We start from the raw sequence: 16,818 nt of genomic DNA on the forward strand, positions 1-16,818 counted from the left end.
GAGCACTTGGCACAACAGACACGGCTACCAAAAGAACATCGATACAGCGGTGTGAGGAATCGATCCTGTGTGTCTATCACTATGGCCCATATCATGCAGTTAACAGTTACCAGTGGATTAACTGCATCACGAGCTATAGTAATTTTATTTATTCTGTTTTCAACTTCATGAATGAATCATTTGTGGTCAGTAGCCAGTAAAAATCTGGGGAGGTGGAACTGGAGAACCAGAAGAGCTCTATCTGCATGAGTGAAAAGAAATGGAAAACATGCTCCAGCTGCACAGTTAATCAGAGAAGTCTTAACAGCAAAGAAGACTTTCTGGATGAAAAGAGCACACTCTCTCTTTGGAACAATACCAGAAAATAAGCCAGGGTAAACAACTGTCGGTTTCACTTTCAACCCACAAATGAATAACCTCCAAATCTTACAACACATCTACCAGTGAAAAGCCAAGTATACAGTCCTGTTCATGGTCTCCATGGGAAGTTAAGTATGCAAAAAATCTTACAGAACCATTAATTTCACTTTATCTATAGATGTATGCAGACCACCCACCCTTCCTTCCCAGAAAGTGCAGGTCCAAAGCATTACGATCCTTTCAGAAACTTTGTTGCTACAAGCAAGAGAGAAAAAGTTTAAGTCACAGAAGTAAAGTTTACTTGGAAAAAAAAAAAAAATCTGGATCTAAAGTTTACGCACCCACCATATTGTCCTCAGAAGTAAGGCAAGTTGTCGGTGATTCCCCCATAACCTGCACAGGTGTTACAAATCTTCATTTGCCCTTCCAGCACACACCTCCACTGTACTAAAAAATTAAATGAAAGTTTGAGAGTAGCTTTGTAATTACACCAGTCTAAGGTCAGAGGCAAAGCTCTTTCTACAGTGGAAAAGATGAGGCAGAGGGTGAGGTATTTTTTCATAAATTTAAAGCAGACTACTAACCTCGCCTCCTTGGTCCAGTACCGTCAGCGTCGGGGAAGGTATCAGCTCAGTAAAACTACAGCCCCTTACTTAGTGTAATTCTAGGGGCACTCAGCGATGCTCTCTGCAATTTTATTCGGTGATTGAGAGATTCAGGTAATAATGAAAATTACAGCTACGCTACTTAAAACATACCATCCCACACAGCCCAACCTGCAGTGATCCTCAGGACATCTTTGCTTTTAACTTAGTATGCAGGTACAGAACTGGCTAATTATATTCTAGCTAGCAACTCACAGGGGAAAAACAAACAAATGAACCAGCAACAGCATTAAGTGATTAATGCTGAAAAGTGACACGAGCAAAGTAATACCAACACATTAAAATCTACTTTTAGACCCCAGAACATCAGCTCAGGGAAGAAGTTTCTGCGAGCGATATCCTCCTCCCACATCACTCGGAGTTACAAAAATCATATTCTGTAACAAGGCCATGTAGCTATGAAGCTCAGCTATCCAAAGTACTCATATTTGCTATAAAAAAGCAGGATGTTTATTGTTTTCACTGTGAACTACATCATTTCTATGTAAAAATGTAAATTAATTACAACTATTTGTATTATTACAGCCCATTTTAAAATGATATGCAACAAACATTTCAGCAAGTATCAGCACATTTGATCTGTAGTACAACCTGATACACAGGGTGTGAATGGAGTTCTTATTCCAAATTTATATAGACAGTATGCTTTAAACCAGAAAGCAGATCTCAGCTCCAGTAATACCAAGAAAGGAAGTTTCCTCCTTCATAAAACAATACACACAAGCAGCATATACAGAATCTATGTTTTACAAAGCACTTAGGGGTTTAGTGACTGGTCTGGAGTTAGGACCTAAGTTCAAAATGGTGTGCTCCTTTTCGATACAGGACTTTCCTTGCAATGAAAGCACAAGTCCATCAAAAGCACCACTGCCCCCCTGCCCCACCTTCTTGACTCCTGGAAAACGTACCATACATTATGCTATAAAGCTTTTATCAGTGACAAAGTTGACCTTTTAAATGCATTTTAATACCACAGTTTTCCCACTGAAGTTTATTTAAAATATCAGCAGGTGACCCTTTAAGCAATGGCATTTTATACATTAAACCCCTTCGTCTCAAGCATCCAAACAAGCCTATGGCTGAATGTCAATGAAGTCAGCAGCTGCAAGGCAATTCTCTCCCCCTCTCAAGTTTTCCACTGAAACACAACACTAGAAGTAGCACTAAGTATATTTTCCCTTTCTCAGTTACAGAAGAAAAGGGGAACAGCTAGCTGCCCTTGTAGTCTTATCTCAGATTTACCATGATAAAATTATCTGAGCATCTTTAAAAAGGTAAGTTTCAGGTCTGCCTGTAAGCAATGAGAAAATAGATTTAAGATTCTCTTATTAGTGCACATATTTACAACGGCTGCACAGAGGTGACCCAATTCTAGAGAAAAATTCCATGATTTTGCTCCACACATAGAATGACAAGAAACAGTCTTGAGAAATTTAGCTTATCATCGGATTACTTGACAATCAGACTACCTCCCTGCACAAGCCAAGTTTGTCTCACTCTTCTGCCAGCCTTAAAATTTGACAAAAGTGCTTAATTTTTCCAGTATTAGAAGGAACTTAAGATATTTTCCAGCAAAGTCTAATGAGTTAAAACACGCCTTTGAAGAAACGATGATATTCAGTACACAAGAGTGATACTGTTTTTCTAACAAGTTGAACCACATACAAAAGTTAACTTCAAAAGCTGATTTAACATCAGTGCTTTTGAAACAAGATGAAGTCATAGTTAATGCTGTTCTCCAAGGAAGCTCTTAGGAGCATTTAATGATTTGTTAAATAATTTCAAAGCTTCCTACTCACAATGGGGCAACAAGATGTATGCACTTACATCATGAAATATATTTAATTCAACACCAAGCTACTTCTACGAATGTTTCATTTAGACTTACAGAATTTGACTTTGCTGTATAATGCAGTTAGATACCAACCACTCTAAGAACACGTTTACTGTCATGGTAACAGGGAAGTAGAGCAGTTTTAGATTTTACTCCTCATTTTGAAAGGTAGCAATTCAAAATAAGGCTCAGCTTGCTTGTTTAGCATAACCATCCAAAACCTTGCAAGTTGGAAGGCTTTCCCAGGGGGTAAGAAGCTCAATGTTACCTAAAATTGTAGCAGGAACATCAGACTCCAGTAAGATGCAGCAGTCAGTATAGTTATGCTACTCCAACGGTGCCTGCTTTAATTGTTCTTTTGACTCCAAGGGACACAAGGAAAGAGGAAGGAGCTGTACAACATACGTGACTGCCAAGCTAAATTCAATATCATCAGCTCACATGCTGAAAGGCAGCATATCCAAACAGTTTTGCACAAAAGACACTTAAGCTCCAGCTCTACTAAGTGAGCAAAGTAGTACTGGATACGGTGAACCCTTTATATACCGTTAGGCATTTTCTGGATTTTCTCAATGCGATTATCAACTGTGGATTCCTGAACAGGCAAAACGCAGGAAGGCAGCATTCTCGTCTTTCTGTAAAAGACCGGAAAAACAAATTGATTGCCTTAACAAAACATTGTGTGAGCGTCTCCTCTTGCAGGCCTAGGAGCCTAGATTTCTTCACATCAAGTAAGGTCCAAAAAAAATTGGTATGGCTTCTTGCACTGCAGAAGTGCAGGGTTCAACCAAAACTCAGCACTACAGTTAATCTAATTTAAAACAAAACCCACAAACAACCCCCCCCAAAAATCAAACTACAGGAGTACCAAGTGTAGGGAATAGCTGGCAAGTTTGTCAAACTCTACAATAAGAGGCAAGCCATTTTCATTTTACTGTCAGGCTGTAGTAAGCTTTTAGTGGTCACATATATTTGAGAATCTTACTAACATCAGCTTTTCTTTTGTTAAGGTAGCAACTACTGTTTAATTCCACAGTACAACCAAAAGGACTGAGTTCTTTGGTGTGGTTCAAAACCAACAGAAGCAGAAATTAGTCAAGTAGGCATAAGTTAGTTATGTTGGGATGACCACCCCAAAGCAGAAACAGGACTACTATGTATATGGTTCCTTTGGACAACCTCTATATTATGAGCAGGATGCCCTATCAGACTGCAGTCTCATCTCAGCCATTCGGGAGTTCAGCTATCCTACTGTAACAGCTTATTATAGGCAAATAAAACAGTGGACTCAAAGTGCATAGAACCGCAGTTAGTTGCTGTGGTTCTGCAAGGATAGGTTCTTGTCACTTCTCTGGAAACAGGGAAAGCCTATTTTTATTATGATTGTTTCACAATTCCCTAGTTCCTAAAGTGGAGAACAGGTTAATTTATATATAATTTTTTTTTTTGGGTGGGGGGAAGAGTATTTGAGGTATTTGCTGCTATGAAATGAAGCTTACATACGCAGTAGTAAACAGACACTAAGCGCTCTGTTTCTCATTTATTTCAGGCAATGACAGTGATAGAATTTAAACCCTCATGTGGGATGAGGGCACAGCCAATAACGACATCATATAGAGTTTGTTTTCTACATAGTGAAATATATAAAAGTTTCATGAAACTCATCACTGGGACAGCCAGCATAGTCAGTCCATGAGTTGTCTATTCAGTTAGACCAAGCTTCTTCTTCAGAGATTCTGGCATTTCAGGTGGAGGTGGACGAGGAAGTCTGAAATAAACCTTCACAGAATCGTAGATGAACCACTGTAGTGCAGTCAGGGTACCAATCATAATGATACGAGCAAACAGACCTTTCCATACACCTGTAGAGCAAAACATAAAGCATGAGTAGCGTTAAGAAGCCAGGAAAAAAAGAAATCCTCCCCGAAACACCACAAACACTTGATCCAAAATACATGAAACTAAGGATGTATATACCTTTGAATCCAAGCCTCATAAGAACCTGTGAAGCAGAACTGCCCTTTTCTTTGTTCAACACAGACACCACGGAGTCAGCAGGATGGGAAACAATTGCACAGAACACACCAGCTGAAAGAATAATTTGACATTAGTTCTGTGGTGTTTTAGCTGTACCATTACTATGTACACTACATACACCCAACTGAAACCACACCACCTAATAAACTGCTAATAAATTGCATAGAAGTTATGGCAAGCCTCCTGGTATCCTAAAAGGACAGCATGTACACGAATACTAGAAAACACCTCGGTTCTGCTCTTGCAGCACCTCTTCTGCTAAAACAGAACTCCTTCCGAATCTTTGCATATTGAAAATGCCCCTTCCATCCAGATTTCTCTCCCCTTCCCCACCCTAGCAAAGATGCAAGGTTTTTTTCCACTTAAATCATCTGCAGTTTCTAAACTTGGATATTAACATTGGTAATACATAGGAACAATTAGAGCATTGTCCTACTACAGACCCATTTTCCACTGACAGATTGAATATAGTTTTTTCCCCTGAACATTTTAAAGTTACAAGTAATTCTCCCATTCTAGTTACATCTATTTGATACTCTGAAAAGGGATAAGTTTCTAAAGTTGTGGCAGTCCTTTAACGAAGTCTAGGACTTAAAGAATCCTTACCAATATAGCCTGCAATAAATGTGACTACCAGCTGTTCTGCTTTTGTACATTCACTTCGTGGCTTGGGAACGACATACTTGTAGAGAGCTTCAACAGTACGTTCAAAGCAGGCAAATTTCATCATTGTGTATGGAATCTGTCTCATCCATAGTGGAGCAACACCTTTATAGAAACTTAACCAGAGAAGAGACAAACTCAGTTTCATCTTCTGCAGTATTTAAAGTACATTTCTGACTTGAAAAAACTTAGTTAGCTTATTGTTACTATCGAGAATACAACTTCTAAACACTGACACTGTAAGGCTTAAGTGTCTCAATACCTACAGAGCAGAAATTTAAGTTTTATTAGTTCCCAAGTGCTAACTTGGGAACAGCAACACAAATTAGAATCTACCTAACCCCTAAACTGCACAGCTCTTTTTGTACGTCACTTTTCAGATTACAACGCATTGCAGTAATGCAGTACTGATACTACAAGTGCAGTAAGGCTCATGTCTGCATACCAGCCAAGTCCCGATAGCGATAAATGACTTGTATATTTACAGCCACTTCTATCAGAACAGAAAGCTAACATGCAGTTATATTACTCTTACATGCCAATGACTCAAGCATCTTCGACTGTACAACCAAAAAGTTGCTGAGTATCTCTGACTGGAACTGCTAGAAACTGAAGTTATCCAGCAGAACTCAGCACAAAGATACTCACAAAGATGGATCTAAGGAGCATGTGGAATTAACAGCCAGTTCAGCACAGATCCCCTGAAGTATGTTCAGTTGTTATCTTAAAATACAAAGACCAAAAAGTACTATAAGCTAAAGCCACAATTAGTTTTAGCAACAGTTTTTCATTAGGAAAAAATACTCAACATCAAGAACCTGAATAAAAATTAAAATCAAGAGATACTTACGCCCAGATGCCTTCTTCTCCAAACATTTTAGGTACAGCCTGCCGCAGAGTGTTAGCATATCCAGGCTGGGTCTGAATACGAACTTTAGCAGCTTCCATTGGAGCCAGAGCAATGTCAGCAAAAAACTCCGCACTGGCAGATGCAGCTAAATATAGCGAAGTACGCCACAAATATGCATTTTCCTGAAGTGAATTTAAACACACATTTTTATTAATGAATTGTGCTTTTGCGATTACTCTACATTACTAATACCATTATGTTGCAGATATGTAGCCTCATATAAACGACTTAAGGCTTACCTCTCCCAGCATGTTGCCATATAGGATTTTAAAAACTTCATAGAAACCAAATTTACAAAGCCCCTGCATGGAATATCCAATAAAGGTTGGAGCCCATCCCTTAGCCAAGCCACGAACACCATCTTCTTTGACTGTCACTGAAAATCCGTTGAAGATGCTCTTGTATTTTTGTGGATCAACCTAAAAGGAATAGGCAGTTAAGTGCTTGATATAGCTTACTATTTCCCTTCTCACACCCCCATCCGAAATATAAAATTCTTAAATTCCTCATACAGCTGGCTGCCTAAGGTTCCCTGGACAGACCATGTACTCACCACAAAGTTACACTAATGTAACCATAATGGTTACTTGCTAGTCTCAAACCCTAACTTATTTTAACAGCCAGTATGTTCCTCAATACTCAGAAACCATGTAACTATCTGAATTTTGCTTTAGATTTATTCTCCAAATCAACAATGTGACTTTCCGTATCAAAAGGATTTACTGAAATCACTATTCTAACACTGCCAGTAGTATATTGGTATAATTATGTTTAGGTCAGTGTCTTTAAAAATTTGACAGCTTCTGTCAGCAATCTCATCCACTCTACACATCACACCTATGTACCCTGAAGCCTCACCACAAACCAAGCCTGATGATTCACCCGAGTCTTAATCAGAAAAGTGTATTTGTCCACTGTTAGTTTGATCCCTCCACACAGTCAAAGACAGATGGAGCAAAGCAGATCAAAGAGTACTCAAGAACTTCTACACTCGTACTTTGACTTCACAGTAAAAGCTACATATAAATTATTTCCTGCACACAAAACTTTGAGTGAGATTACATTATAAACTTATCAGAAATTAAAAAAAAAGACCAACCTGAATAATTTTGTTTCATGTGAAAGGAAAGAAACCAGTTAACACAAATTCTTAAACATTCATTCTGACAAATTTTAAGTCACATCACACTGTTACTTTTCATATTTGACATCATCCAACATTTCCTCAGTGGGCAAGGAGGAAGATACCAAATGAGAAGTCAACCAAAGCTTTCAGAAAGAGCTATGGGACATGCATGCCAACCTGCAGTGACTGATATTCTGTCTTGCAGTCCAGCAACAACCTAGTTGGGAACTAGTTCACCTAAACATGTCAATTTTAAAAGATTCAGAATTTTAGAAAATTGGATATTTAATTGGTCACTGTAAAATGAGACTCCCTTCGTGTCAGAACCATGCTTACTTATCATCTACGTAAAAGGTGACCTCTTTTTAAAAAGACATGAGAGGGCAGGCAACAGGTTTCTTCCTGGAGAATCTAGGAAGGATTAGTAACATGCTCTGTACTGGATCTGTAAAGCGATAAATGCTGACAGGTTTTACAAGGTCACACCTGGAATCCACATGGAACACTCCTCTTGCACCTTCCTTTAAGTGTTGGAGAAGGAGGGGCAAGTATCATCACCCTTAGCACGTAAGAAGCCCAGGACTGGTAGCCCAAGCCAAGCATACCTACCAAGCAGTTGAAGCCTGGGAAGTATGAGGCCTTGCTCCCTAGCTGTACATGAAGCATTGTATAGCTCTCAGGCCTTCTGCCCATTAACCCAATTTGCAGTCAGATTAACAACTGTTTGAGATGCTACATCCTCTTTACCCATGATCAATCTCCTTCTCAGAAAACTCAACCTTAGGCATAGGTAGTCAAGCTACTGATCTTGGATTTTGAAGAACAATTAGAAAAGTGCACTTAAGCTGCATTTTCAGAAATAAAACACATACTCAGCTACAGCTATTCCTTACGAGTAGGAATAGGGAATTCTTACACAGTTAGCCTGGTCTCAATGCAAATTTTGTAGAAAGCAGCATGTTACCCTCATTTGATGCACCCTGTGTTTGTCCAATGTGTTACAGAATTACTAGTTTGAGACCAGAATTGCACGTGCTCTCAAGTATGTGAAAAAGCCTCTCTTGTAAAGAATGCTAAATAAAGGCCTTCCAGAAGAACATAATTTTTAAGAATATCACATGCAGTACTCCTAGTGTGACTAGTAGGTCTAACTAATTCATAGTTCCCTCCTCATTTCAGGAGTTCTATCATTACAAAATTGCCACCTTTATAATCAATGTCAGCCTATGCAATGGGGAAGTCATTAACTACTATATTTCCAGAAATTTAGAAGTGTGCTTTAATTTGCTTCTTTCCTGAGGCACAGATTTGTCCGTGGCTGTTCACTAGACGATTTTAATGCGGAAGCTGGTATCACAAATTAAGTGCAATGTGATGACACTCAGTTCAATCAAGAACCACTTCAAGGAAATTAGCCCCAAGCACTGATGGCCTTACCAATACCATATCAAGTTTTACCCATTCTATTCAAAATGGCATCATTAGGAAGTATTCAGTCCATAAGCCATGCATTGATATCCACAATGTTAATGGATCAAATTATACATGCATGTTGCTCCAGGCTAAAAAAAGTAGACCTTCAAAACACCAAAGATACTATTTCCCTTCTCCAAAAGCACACGAATAGTGCTAGATAGCCTACCAGCCAGCAAAGAGTAATATTGTGGTGGGTGCCTTTTAGCAAATATAGTCAGTTAAATGTGCCTTACATGTAGTCAAAAATAATTCATCCAGATTATCCTGAATACCTCTGCTTCTCTTCAAAGTGGTATTTTGTTAGTCTCACAGCAGTAGACTTGATAAAGCAGCATTGAAGTTTACTCACTTCCTGTCATCCAGAAAAAACTGCGTCCCTACTGTAAACTCTTAATATGCTGGCTACACAGAGAAAAAAGTTTAAGAGATGTTTAAGATAATACAAACCTGCATACGACATTTCACTAAATCCAGAGGTACAACAGCAGTGTGTGTCAGGCCACAACTTAGGACCCCACCAACGCCACAGAGAGCATAAAACTTGAGCGAGCCATATTCACAACTGTATTCTGCAGCAAAAAATAAAGACACACCATGCTTTTACATAAACTTCATGCACTGTTGGACAATTATGTCCAGGGGATAGTTTATGCCTCCAATTCATTAGTAGATTAAATATACCACACTAAACATGCTTTGTCAATGTCACCACATACCAACATGCAGAACAAACCTGCATTCTGCATTTAACCAGGTCTAGAGGAACCAGTGCTGTATGTGTTGTTCCACAGCTAATAATCCCACCAAGGCCACAAAGCATAAAGAATCTGCCCGAGCCATATGCACAGCTGTATTCTAGTTAATTGAAAAAAAATTACATACATATGGTCAATCATAAATGGAAACAAAGATCAGAAAAGAAACAAAATTGACTCAGTGCTACCTTCTCAAAAGTATTAAACTGAAATAATCTCCCATGCTGTATTATTCAACTGTAGGGTTATACTCAAAAGTAATTCCTGTGCTTCAAATTAACACTTTTAGACTGACAAGATTTGATTCTAAGCCTTCCAAACTGAGTTGGTTCCTTTAAAAAAGCAACGGAAGAAACAGTTAAGTTTTAGCTCACAGCATACTTAAACCATAGAAATTAATCCCAGAAGCTGCTAGTAGAAATTACGACTCAAAGTTGCAATGTCCAACATTCTCTTGTATCAAGGAATTAAACAAGAATAGTGTTTCTCTCGTATTCTGGAGACAAAGCTGCTTTGGTTAAATATTCTGTGATAGCTCAACTTCTTTATTTAAGTAGAGACTATACACATCTACGAGATCAGCATTGGATTTTTCTTTATGCAGGTATATTTTTCAGGTATTTTTCAGATTCTCTATACAGATTTTTTTTTTTTAATTTTCTTTCAAATACAGAATCTCAGATTTTACAGCTTCTGTTTAATGAAATTGCAGAATATTATTAAATTAATCATCACATTCAATGCTCATAAACAAGGTTCAGTACAGAATCTTTCAGATCACATTTAATCAAGGGATACTTCATTTGCAGTGTTTCATACAGTACTGTGTATAAAACCATCCAGTCTTAAAAGAACAAGTTATTAATTTTCACAAATTCCAATAGAGCAAAGTTACTCAGGCTGAAAAACAAAAATCAGTTTCCCTCTTCCATTTTTGAAGAAGCTACAGAGGGTATGATTATCTGCAACCAGAAAACACTCAAGTTTACAATTAACAGTATGAAATAAGCATAAGGTAGCAGCACAGTTCTGCTACTATGCTTAGCATTTTAAATATATAAGCAAAACTAATATACTGAAAAAGCATAGAGAAAACAATACATTATGTAGAAAATATTCCCCAGACTAGAAAGGGATAAGCTAGGTTCTTTTGCTATTAAATCTAGCAGTGTTACTTCAATATAATGGAATAGACATTAAAGTGTCACACCAACTTAAGAACTATCTCCAGAGAAACACTAATGAAAATCAAAAGACAGCAAAACCCCATTTTATTCAGAGCTTCTTTGCCCTTTTTGCTTCTGAAATAAATTCCTTTATGAACATCAACAAAAATTTACAGTTACGTTCAACAGCATCAACAGAGCACCAGTTAACACTAGCAGGCTTATACTGCTCTTAACTTCGCTATTATAAGGGAACTTCTTCCCTGAAATGTTCCAGGGTTTACATTATATTTTACATCCATATTTCTCACCTTACTCTTCCAAATTAATCACCAAGACAATAAAAATATCATTTTTTCTTTATTCTAAAATTACAAATACCAAATCACAGATACCATATTAAGCCTAAACTTAAAGCAAGAAATCAGTTAACAGTCAGAATAATGCATAACCTACGAGAATTTTTTTAATTGAGCTACTGCTCAAGACTGTACATAGGCTGGTCTGGGACTTACACATACCTCTAGAATAGCTTGGTTATGCTAGCAGATTTGCAGACAGCAGTAATACTCTGTTTACAACTTGTCAGAATAACTGGTTAAACAAACACAAACAAGGCTTTCCATGCAGGTGTAATCAGAGAACAGACTCTGGGTCCATATTACGGGGCAGCTCTGTCTAGCTGTATCTTTGGCCTGCAGCACAACAGTACTGCAGTAGTTACCATGCTGCCCAGATACCAGAAGTGTTTGTTCACACTCCCTTTTTCACAAAAATTTACTGTTAGAAGTCATACTCTTCAACTGACAGAGACAGACATTTGTAGAAGCCACAAAAAAGTACAGTTTTATCTATCTGCTGAAAAGTAGTTTTATGTACCTGCTTTATTACAATGCTATTCAGACTGACCTGTCAGCTAGGTGTCAAAACAATAATTAAGAAAAGCAAGCCAGTACCAATTAGGCTTGAGCTCTTTACAGGTACCTAAGTTCATAGTGGCATAGCAGTATTAGGAAAAAAAAGCCATAGTAGATCCCAGACTTTCTATTTCAGAAGTAGAGTCAAATTTCCTAGAAACTGTTACCTGAAAAGAGAACTGGCTAAACACGTAGTACAGAAGGCAAGAAAGTTATTCTAACATACCTAGACACTGGCTTAAACAAACACCCTGAAGCTACTCAAATATAAACATATAGCACAAAAACATGTCTACTCTATTAAGACAGCTACATTGTAACCATTTCATTTCTCTGCTTCTGATCTGACATGTTAACAAAGGACAATTTCCAAGAGCTGACCACAAAACACTTTGTCTCCAAGCTGTGTTATGGTTGATACCCTGAGCTGAACTCAAAAGGTCTTGTGGTTTGTACTGACTTTGCGTGACCTTGCATAAGCTCAGATATCTTCTGCAAGGTGTTACTCTCCGAACACAAAGGCCAGAGAACCAACTGGTACGTGAAATAATGAACACAGCTGAAAAGACTACAAAGACTAAGAAACTCTAGTCACCTCTGACTGTATCTGCCTAAACACAGGATGAAGATTAAGCATAATGCTTTTAAGAAGAAATAAGTGCACCTACTGAATACATTTAGCATACCAAAGAGCGATTTAGGGCTTTAGTTAGCTAGCAACAAGATTAGTACACTGATAACCAGAAGTACTTTCTTGAAAACTTAATAAAAGCTAACACCGAGTTCTGTCTCTCTTTCACATATTACATGAATGCTCATGCAAGAGCACTAACATACTTCAATATTGTTGTACTTCAGAAGAGGTATCTTGCTGAAAGTACTTCTTACTACATTTTTTTTAAATAAATGCAGAGATGCTTTTAAGTTATTAACAGCTTAAGAGAATTAGAATTTTTACATCTACCTCTGCTATTAAAAGTATCATCAAGGTCTGACCTTTGGAAGTCACAAAAGTGATCAAGAAACATACAGGAAGCCCCTGCACTTAAATCTAAAATGCATCACTGTATCTTAGACACCAGAGCTATCTGGTGTATGCCCCACAACTACGAAGGAGGGAAGAAAAAAGAAAATAAAAGAACCAAAATCACAACACCCAAAAAGAAACTAGAACAGCTGCAGACACCTCTAACGTGTCTGGATGTTCAGATGTCCAGCTGCGACTAAACAGGAGAATAAAAAATAAGGAGAAAAGGAAAGAAAAAGGCTGGGAGAGATGGTCTTTCAAATCCATCCAGACTGACACGCTGCTCCCCTCCGCGGAAGAAAGGACTACGGACCTACAGCCTCCGTCCGCGAGGCTGCAGGCCCAGCAGAGCCAGAAAAAGCCCTCTCTTACCCCCCAGACTGCCTCCACCGGGGGGGTCTCTGCAATTACTCCGAATTAGAGCCTTCCCGCCTGCTTTCCCGGTCCCACCGGATCCCGGCCGCCACCCGGCGCACACCGCACGGGGAGCGGAAGAGGCTGCCAGCGCCTCCCCCGCCCGTGCCCTTCCTCGTCCTCCAAACGGGCGCTCAAGGCCTAGCCCCGGCTCCTCGCCGGCCCGGCCGAGCCCCCCCTCAGCGCTAACCCACCCTCCGCCATCCCGACGGCCACAGGCGCCTCCGCCGCGACCCTCCCTCCCTCCCCAAAGCTCCCTCCCCAAAGCCCCCTCCCCGCCGCCTCCCCCTCTCACCTTCGGCGGCGGATGCGGCCGCCAGGCCCCGCCGAGCGGTAGGCGCCTCCGCTGGCTCCGCGCGTTTCCTCACGCCATCCTGGACCAGCTGGAAATGCGGCGCGTAGAAGGGATTGAGCCGGGCGAGCGGCGCGATGGACGAGAACATGGCGACCTGAGGCGGGCGAGAAGAGCAGAGCGGCGTTGGCACGGGGAGGCCCGCCACGGGCCCCGCCACGGCGGTCCCGCAACCCGCCGGGCGGCCCGTCGCCCCGGGGCGAAGCAGCGGGTGCCGGCGGTCGGTCGGCCGCCCCTCTCACCGCTCCGACTCACCTCCTAAGATGGCGGCAGCGCGCGGACCGCTGCTCGGCGCTAGAGGCTGCCCGGGCGGCCGGCTCCGTCACTTTGTCCTTCGCCGACGCAAGGGGCGGGGCCAGAGCCCCGAAAGCTGCGGGGCGATTGGCGGAGGCGCGCTGGCAGCCGGCACCGCCGCGCATGCGCAGCCCAGGCCTTCGCGCTTCCCGCCCTCACGCCTGCGCACCGCGTCCCTCGCCTCCGCCCTGAGGGAGGGCGGTCAGCGCCTGTCACACCGGGGGCCGCCGGGCCGCGACCCGGGCGGCTCGGCTGGCAGAGCCCCCGCGGCCGGGACCGGGACCGGGACCGGTCCGCTGCCTGCGTCCCACGGCTGCCCTTGCCCTTTCGGCTGTGCGCCGCAGCTGCGACAGGCCTGAGAAATGCGGTCCGCCGGGAGGGAGACGTTTCTTCTAGGGCACCCTCCCCGCGTCAAAGCCCCTGAGGGAACTCCTGCGCCTTCCTTCCCGCAGGCTTCAGGTAGCTGGCCTACAGCCCGGGGCAATGTCAAAAACCCGAGACACTCCCAAACTCCTGCTCGACCTTTCCCCACCGTGCTTTCCAGCGCTTTCGCCTCACAGCCCGGTTTTGAGAGGAGTTTGAAGAAGTCCTCTGCGTCGCCCCACGTTCCAGTTTGCATCTAGGAATGCTTTCTAATCACAGCCTGGTAAATGCAAGACTCTGCTCTCGTCGCAGAAGATTCAGCCCTCCCGCAGCGCGGTTCCAGACGAAGCAAGGTCAGGAGGCAGGCCGCCGAAGCTGCATTTCACCGCTGGAGGACAAGCTGGCAAGGCAGCATGACAAGGCCTATGCTACAACGGCTGCAGCCACTTACAGAAGAATTGCCAGCTACTGGTTTGTTAAAAGTAGAGTGTTATTTAGCACAGCACACATGCTTGGCCTTAACTACCTTAAACTATGCCTTTTCTAACAGAGCGTGATATCCACTCCATTTAGTGGATTTACATAAGTACAGAACTGGCACAGCACAGTTCAGCTCCCCAGTTACTGAAGAGATAAGAACCCCCGTTTTCACCATCTTGATCACTACCCCATCCGCTACAGTGCTCTGTAACAAGGTAAGCACAGAGGACAGCAAAGCAGGAGGCACACACGGAGTACCCCAGCTATTACTTCTGGGCACGGAGCCATAATGCGACTGATAGCACACCTGCATGGCCACACTGAAGACAGACCCCTTCGGTCAGCTCAGCGGCTCCCATCGAACTTCCCTGCCACACCAGCCTTAGGACTTGGCTCTACTTGCTGTATTTCACAACCAAGTTGATCCAGGCAGACTGTCATACACAGGCAAAAATGACACGTGCCTAATAGCACTGTCACAGAAGTCTAGGTTGGCTAAGTCCCTCTTGAGTAAACTAGACTCCAGCTGCCAAGTAGGAAAAGGTCAGCTGAAACTTGCATTCTTTAAATACTTTCATTTAGCAACCAGCTAAGAGCCTGAAGCGCTGTTCACTTCACTGCCGCTGGCAGCAACAAAGACAGGCCAGAATTGTTCATTTTGCCATTACTTGTTCTGCTCTACCCACTTGCATCTAAACAATGGTTGGTGGCACTGTTTTATTTAAAAGCCAAACACTGATACTTTTTTTTCATTAACTAGTAACTTCTAAGCATGACTGAGACTTGGGCTTTTATCTTGAAATTACATACAAATGATGGCAATTTTTGCAGACTTTTCTGATTTTTAACATATAGAAAACCTCTGCTCCTTCTAATTATGAAGGATGAACATGTGACTATATTTATTTATATACATCTAACGGCAATCTGTGTGCACAATTAGTACTGACACTTGGAGTTACAGTCTGTGGAACAATCAGTTTCTTTGGTTTTAGCTGACAATTAACTTCTAACAGCTGTGCTATTAACAAGTACTATTAAACAGCAGAGCCTAACATATCCCCGTGAAAATACAGGGATAACATATGTTCCTGCTGAACGCGTATCATTTTACATAGAAAATCTCTTCAACTTTTCCCAGATGTGAAAGAATAAAATAGCAGTAGCCTGTAATTCGAACCATCTAGATTAATCTGATTCCTGACACACTCTGAGGGTAGTAACAGATGAAGACTTGAAAGACATTACCTTTTGGTGTCCACCTGTCAGATTCACAGTAAAAAGAGCTATTGTAAATTCAATCCATCTTTTTAATCAGTAGCTTTTCAAATTTGGGAAGTTTAGGAAAATGTCAGTTTGGCAACTCCAAAGTTTTCGTAATTACATCTCTCCTTCTGTTATTAACACCCACCACACACACCCTCCATTCCCCCCACTCCAAGCAGCATACAATCAAGAAATTGTAGACTAGGTCCTGTCTTGCAGTAACTTTTCAGTTCTAAGACTTTGGTGAAGCCTGTAAGTAAAATCAAAGCTCTTACAAGCTTGTTCTCCAGGTGACTTATTGTTTTCAGAAATGGACAATGAGATAGTGAAACAACCATCCACACCTTTGATAATCAGGTTAGCACGTATTTTACATACTCATTCACTGTATCAACACCAGAACTACTAGACCGTGATTCTAGAGAATCAGTAACAGATCAATTCAAGCTGTAAGTAGGTTTCACAGCCCAAGGGAAGCGTGAACACTGCAGCATCTCCTTCAACAGGATCCCAGCTAGCTAGGTTAAATGACAGCCGTCACATCCTCTGAACACAGAAAGCAGCGAAACCTATCCTGTTCTTATAAGTCACTGTCGTAAGTGTCCTCACCTGATAATCTTTTTAAAGCTAAATTCTCCCCAGACATTACATGTGTTTCCTCCATAAAACACAACATTTTTTCCCCTAAATAACAAATAAAGGCAGCAACGCAG

The 16,818-nt window shown here is 41.4% G+C and overlaps 1 protein-coding gene and 1 non-coding gene across 3 annotated transcripts; both read right to left on the bottom strand.

Annotated features, from left to right (window-relative positions):
• Positions 1–4,386: 4,386 nt before the first annotated feature.
• SLC25A3 (solute carrier family 25 member 3) lies at positions 4,387–14,089 on the bottom strand. 2 transcript variants are annotated; one of them, XM_052774634.1, is made up of 8 exons: positions 13,958–14,089; positions 13,646–13,799; positions 9,519–9,640; positions 6,709–6,888; positions 6,410–6,591; positions 5,503–5,675; positions 4,837–4,947; positions 4,387–4,721 (listed from the first exon to the last, which is right to left on the bottom strand). In XM_052774634.1, exons 2-8 carry the CDS (start codon positions 13,791–13,793, stop codon positions 4,561–4,563), a joined length of 1,077 nt encoding a protein of 358 aa, XP_052630594.1. In that variant the 5' UTR covers positions 13,794–13,799; positions 13,958–14,089; the 3' UTR covers positions 4,387–4,560. The 2 variants fall into 2 exon arrangements, with proteins under 2 accessions (XP_052630594.1, XP_052630593.1); XM_052774633.1 differs by lacking the exon at positions 9,519–9,640 and adding an exon at positions 9,805–9,926 and having other exon boundaries at positions 13,958–14,072.
• Positions 5,992–6,231, bottom strand: LOC128135734 (small nucleolar RNA SNORA53). The gene has a single exon (XR_008233221.1). It is a non-coding gene; the product is annotated as a small nucleolar RNA SNORA53 (small nucleolar RNA).
• Positions 14,090–16,818: the final 2,729 nt, after the last annotated feature.

This window comes from Harpia harpyja, chromosome 23, assembly GCF_026419915.1.
Source record: "Harpia harpyja isolate bHarHar1 chromosome 23, bHarHar1 primary haplotype, whole genome shotgun sequence".
Classification (NCBI taxonomy): Eukaryota; Metazoa; Chordata; class Aves; order Accipitriformes; family Accipitridae; genus Harpia; species Harpia harpyja.

Excerpts from the sequence above, each read along its gene's own strand:
- SLC25A3 (XM_052774634.1), bottom strand. The coding sequence starts at position 13,793 with ATGTTCTCGTCCATCGCGCCGCTCGCCCGGCTCAATCCCTTCTACGCG. Across the intron at positions 6,592-6,708 it reads ATGGCAACATGCTGGGAGAG|GAAAATGCATATTTGTGGCG; the intron begins GTAAGCCTTAAG and ends AATTCACTTCAG. Across the intron at positions 4,722-4,836 it reads TATGAGGCTTGGATTCAAAG|GTGTATGGAAAGGTCTGTTT; the intron begins GTATATACATCC and ends TTTGCTCTACAG.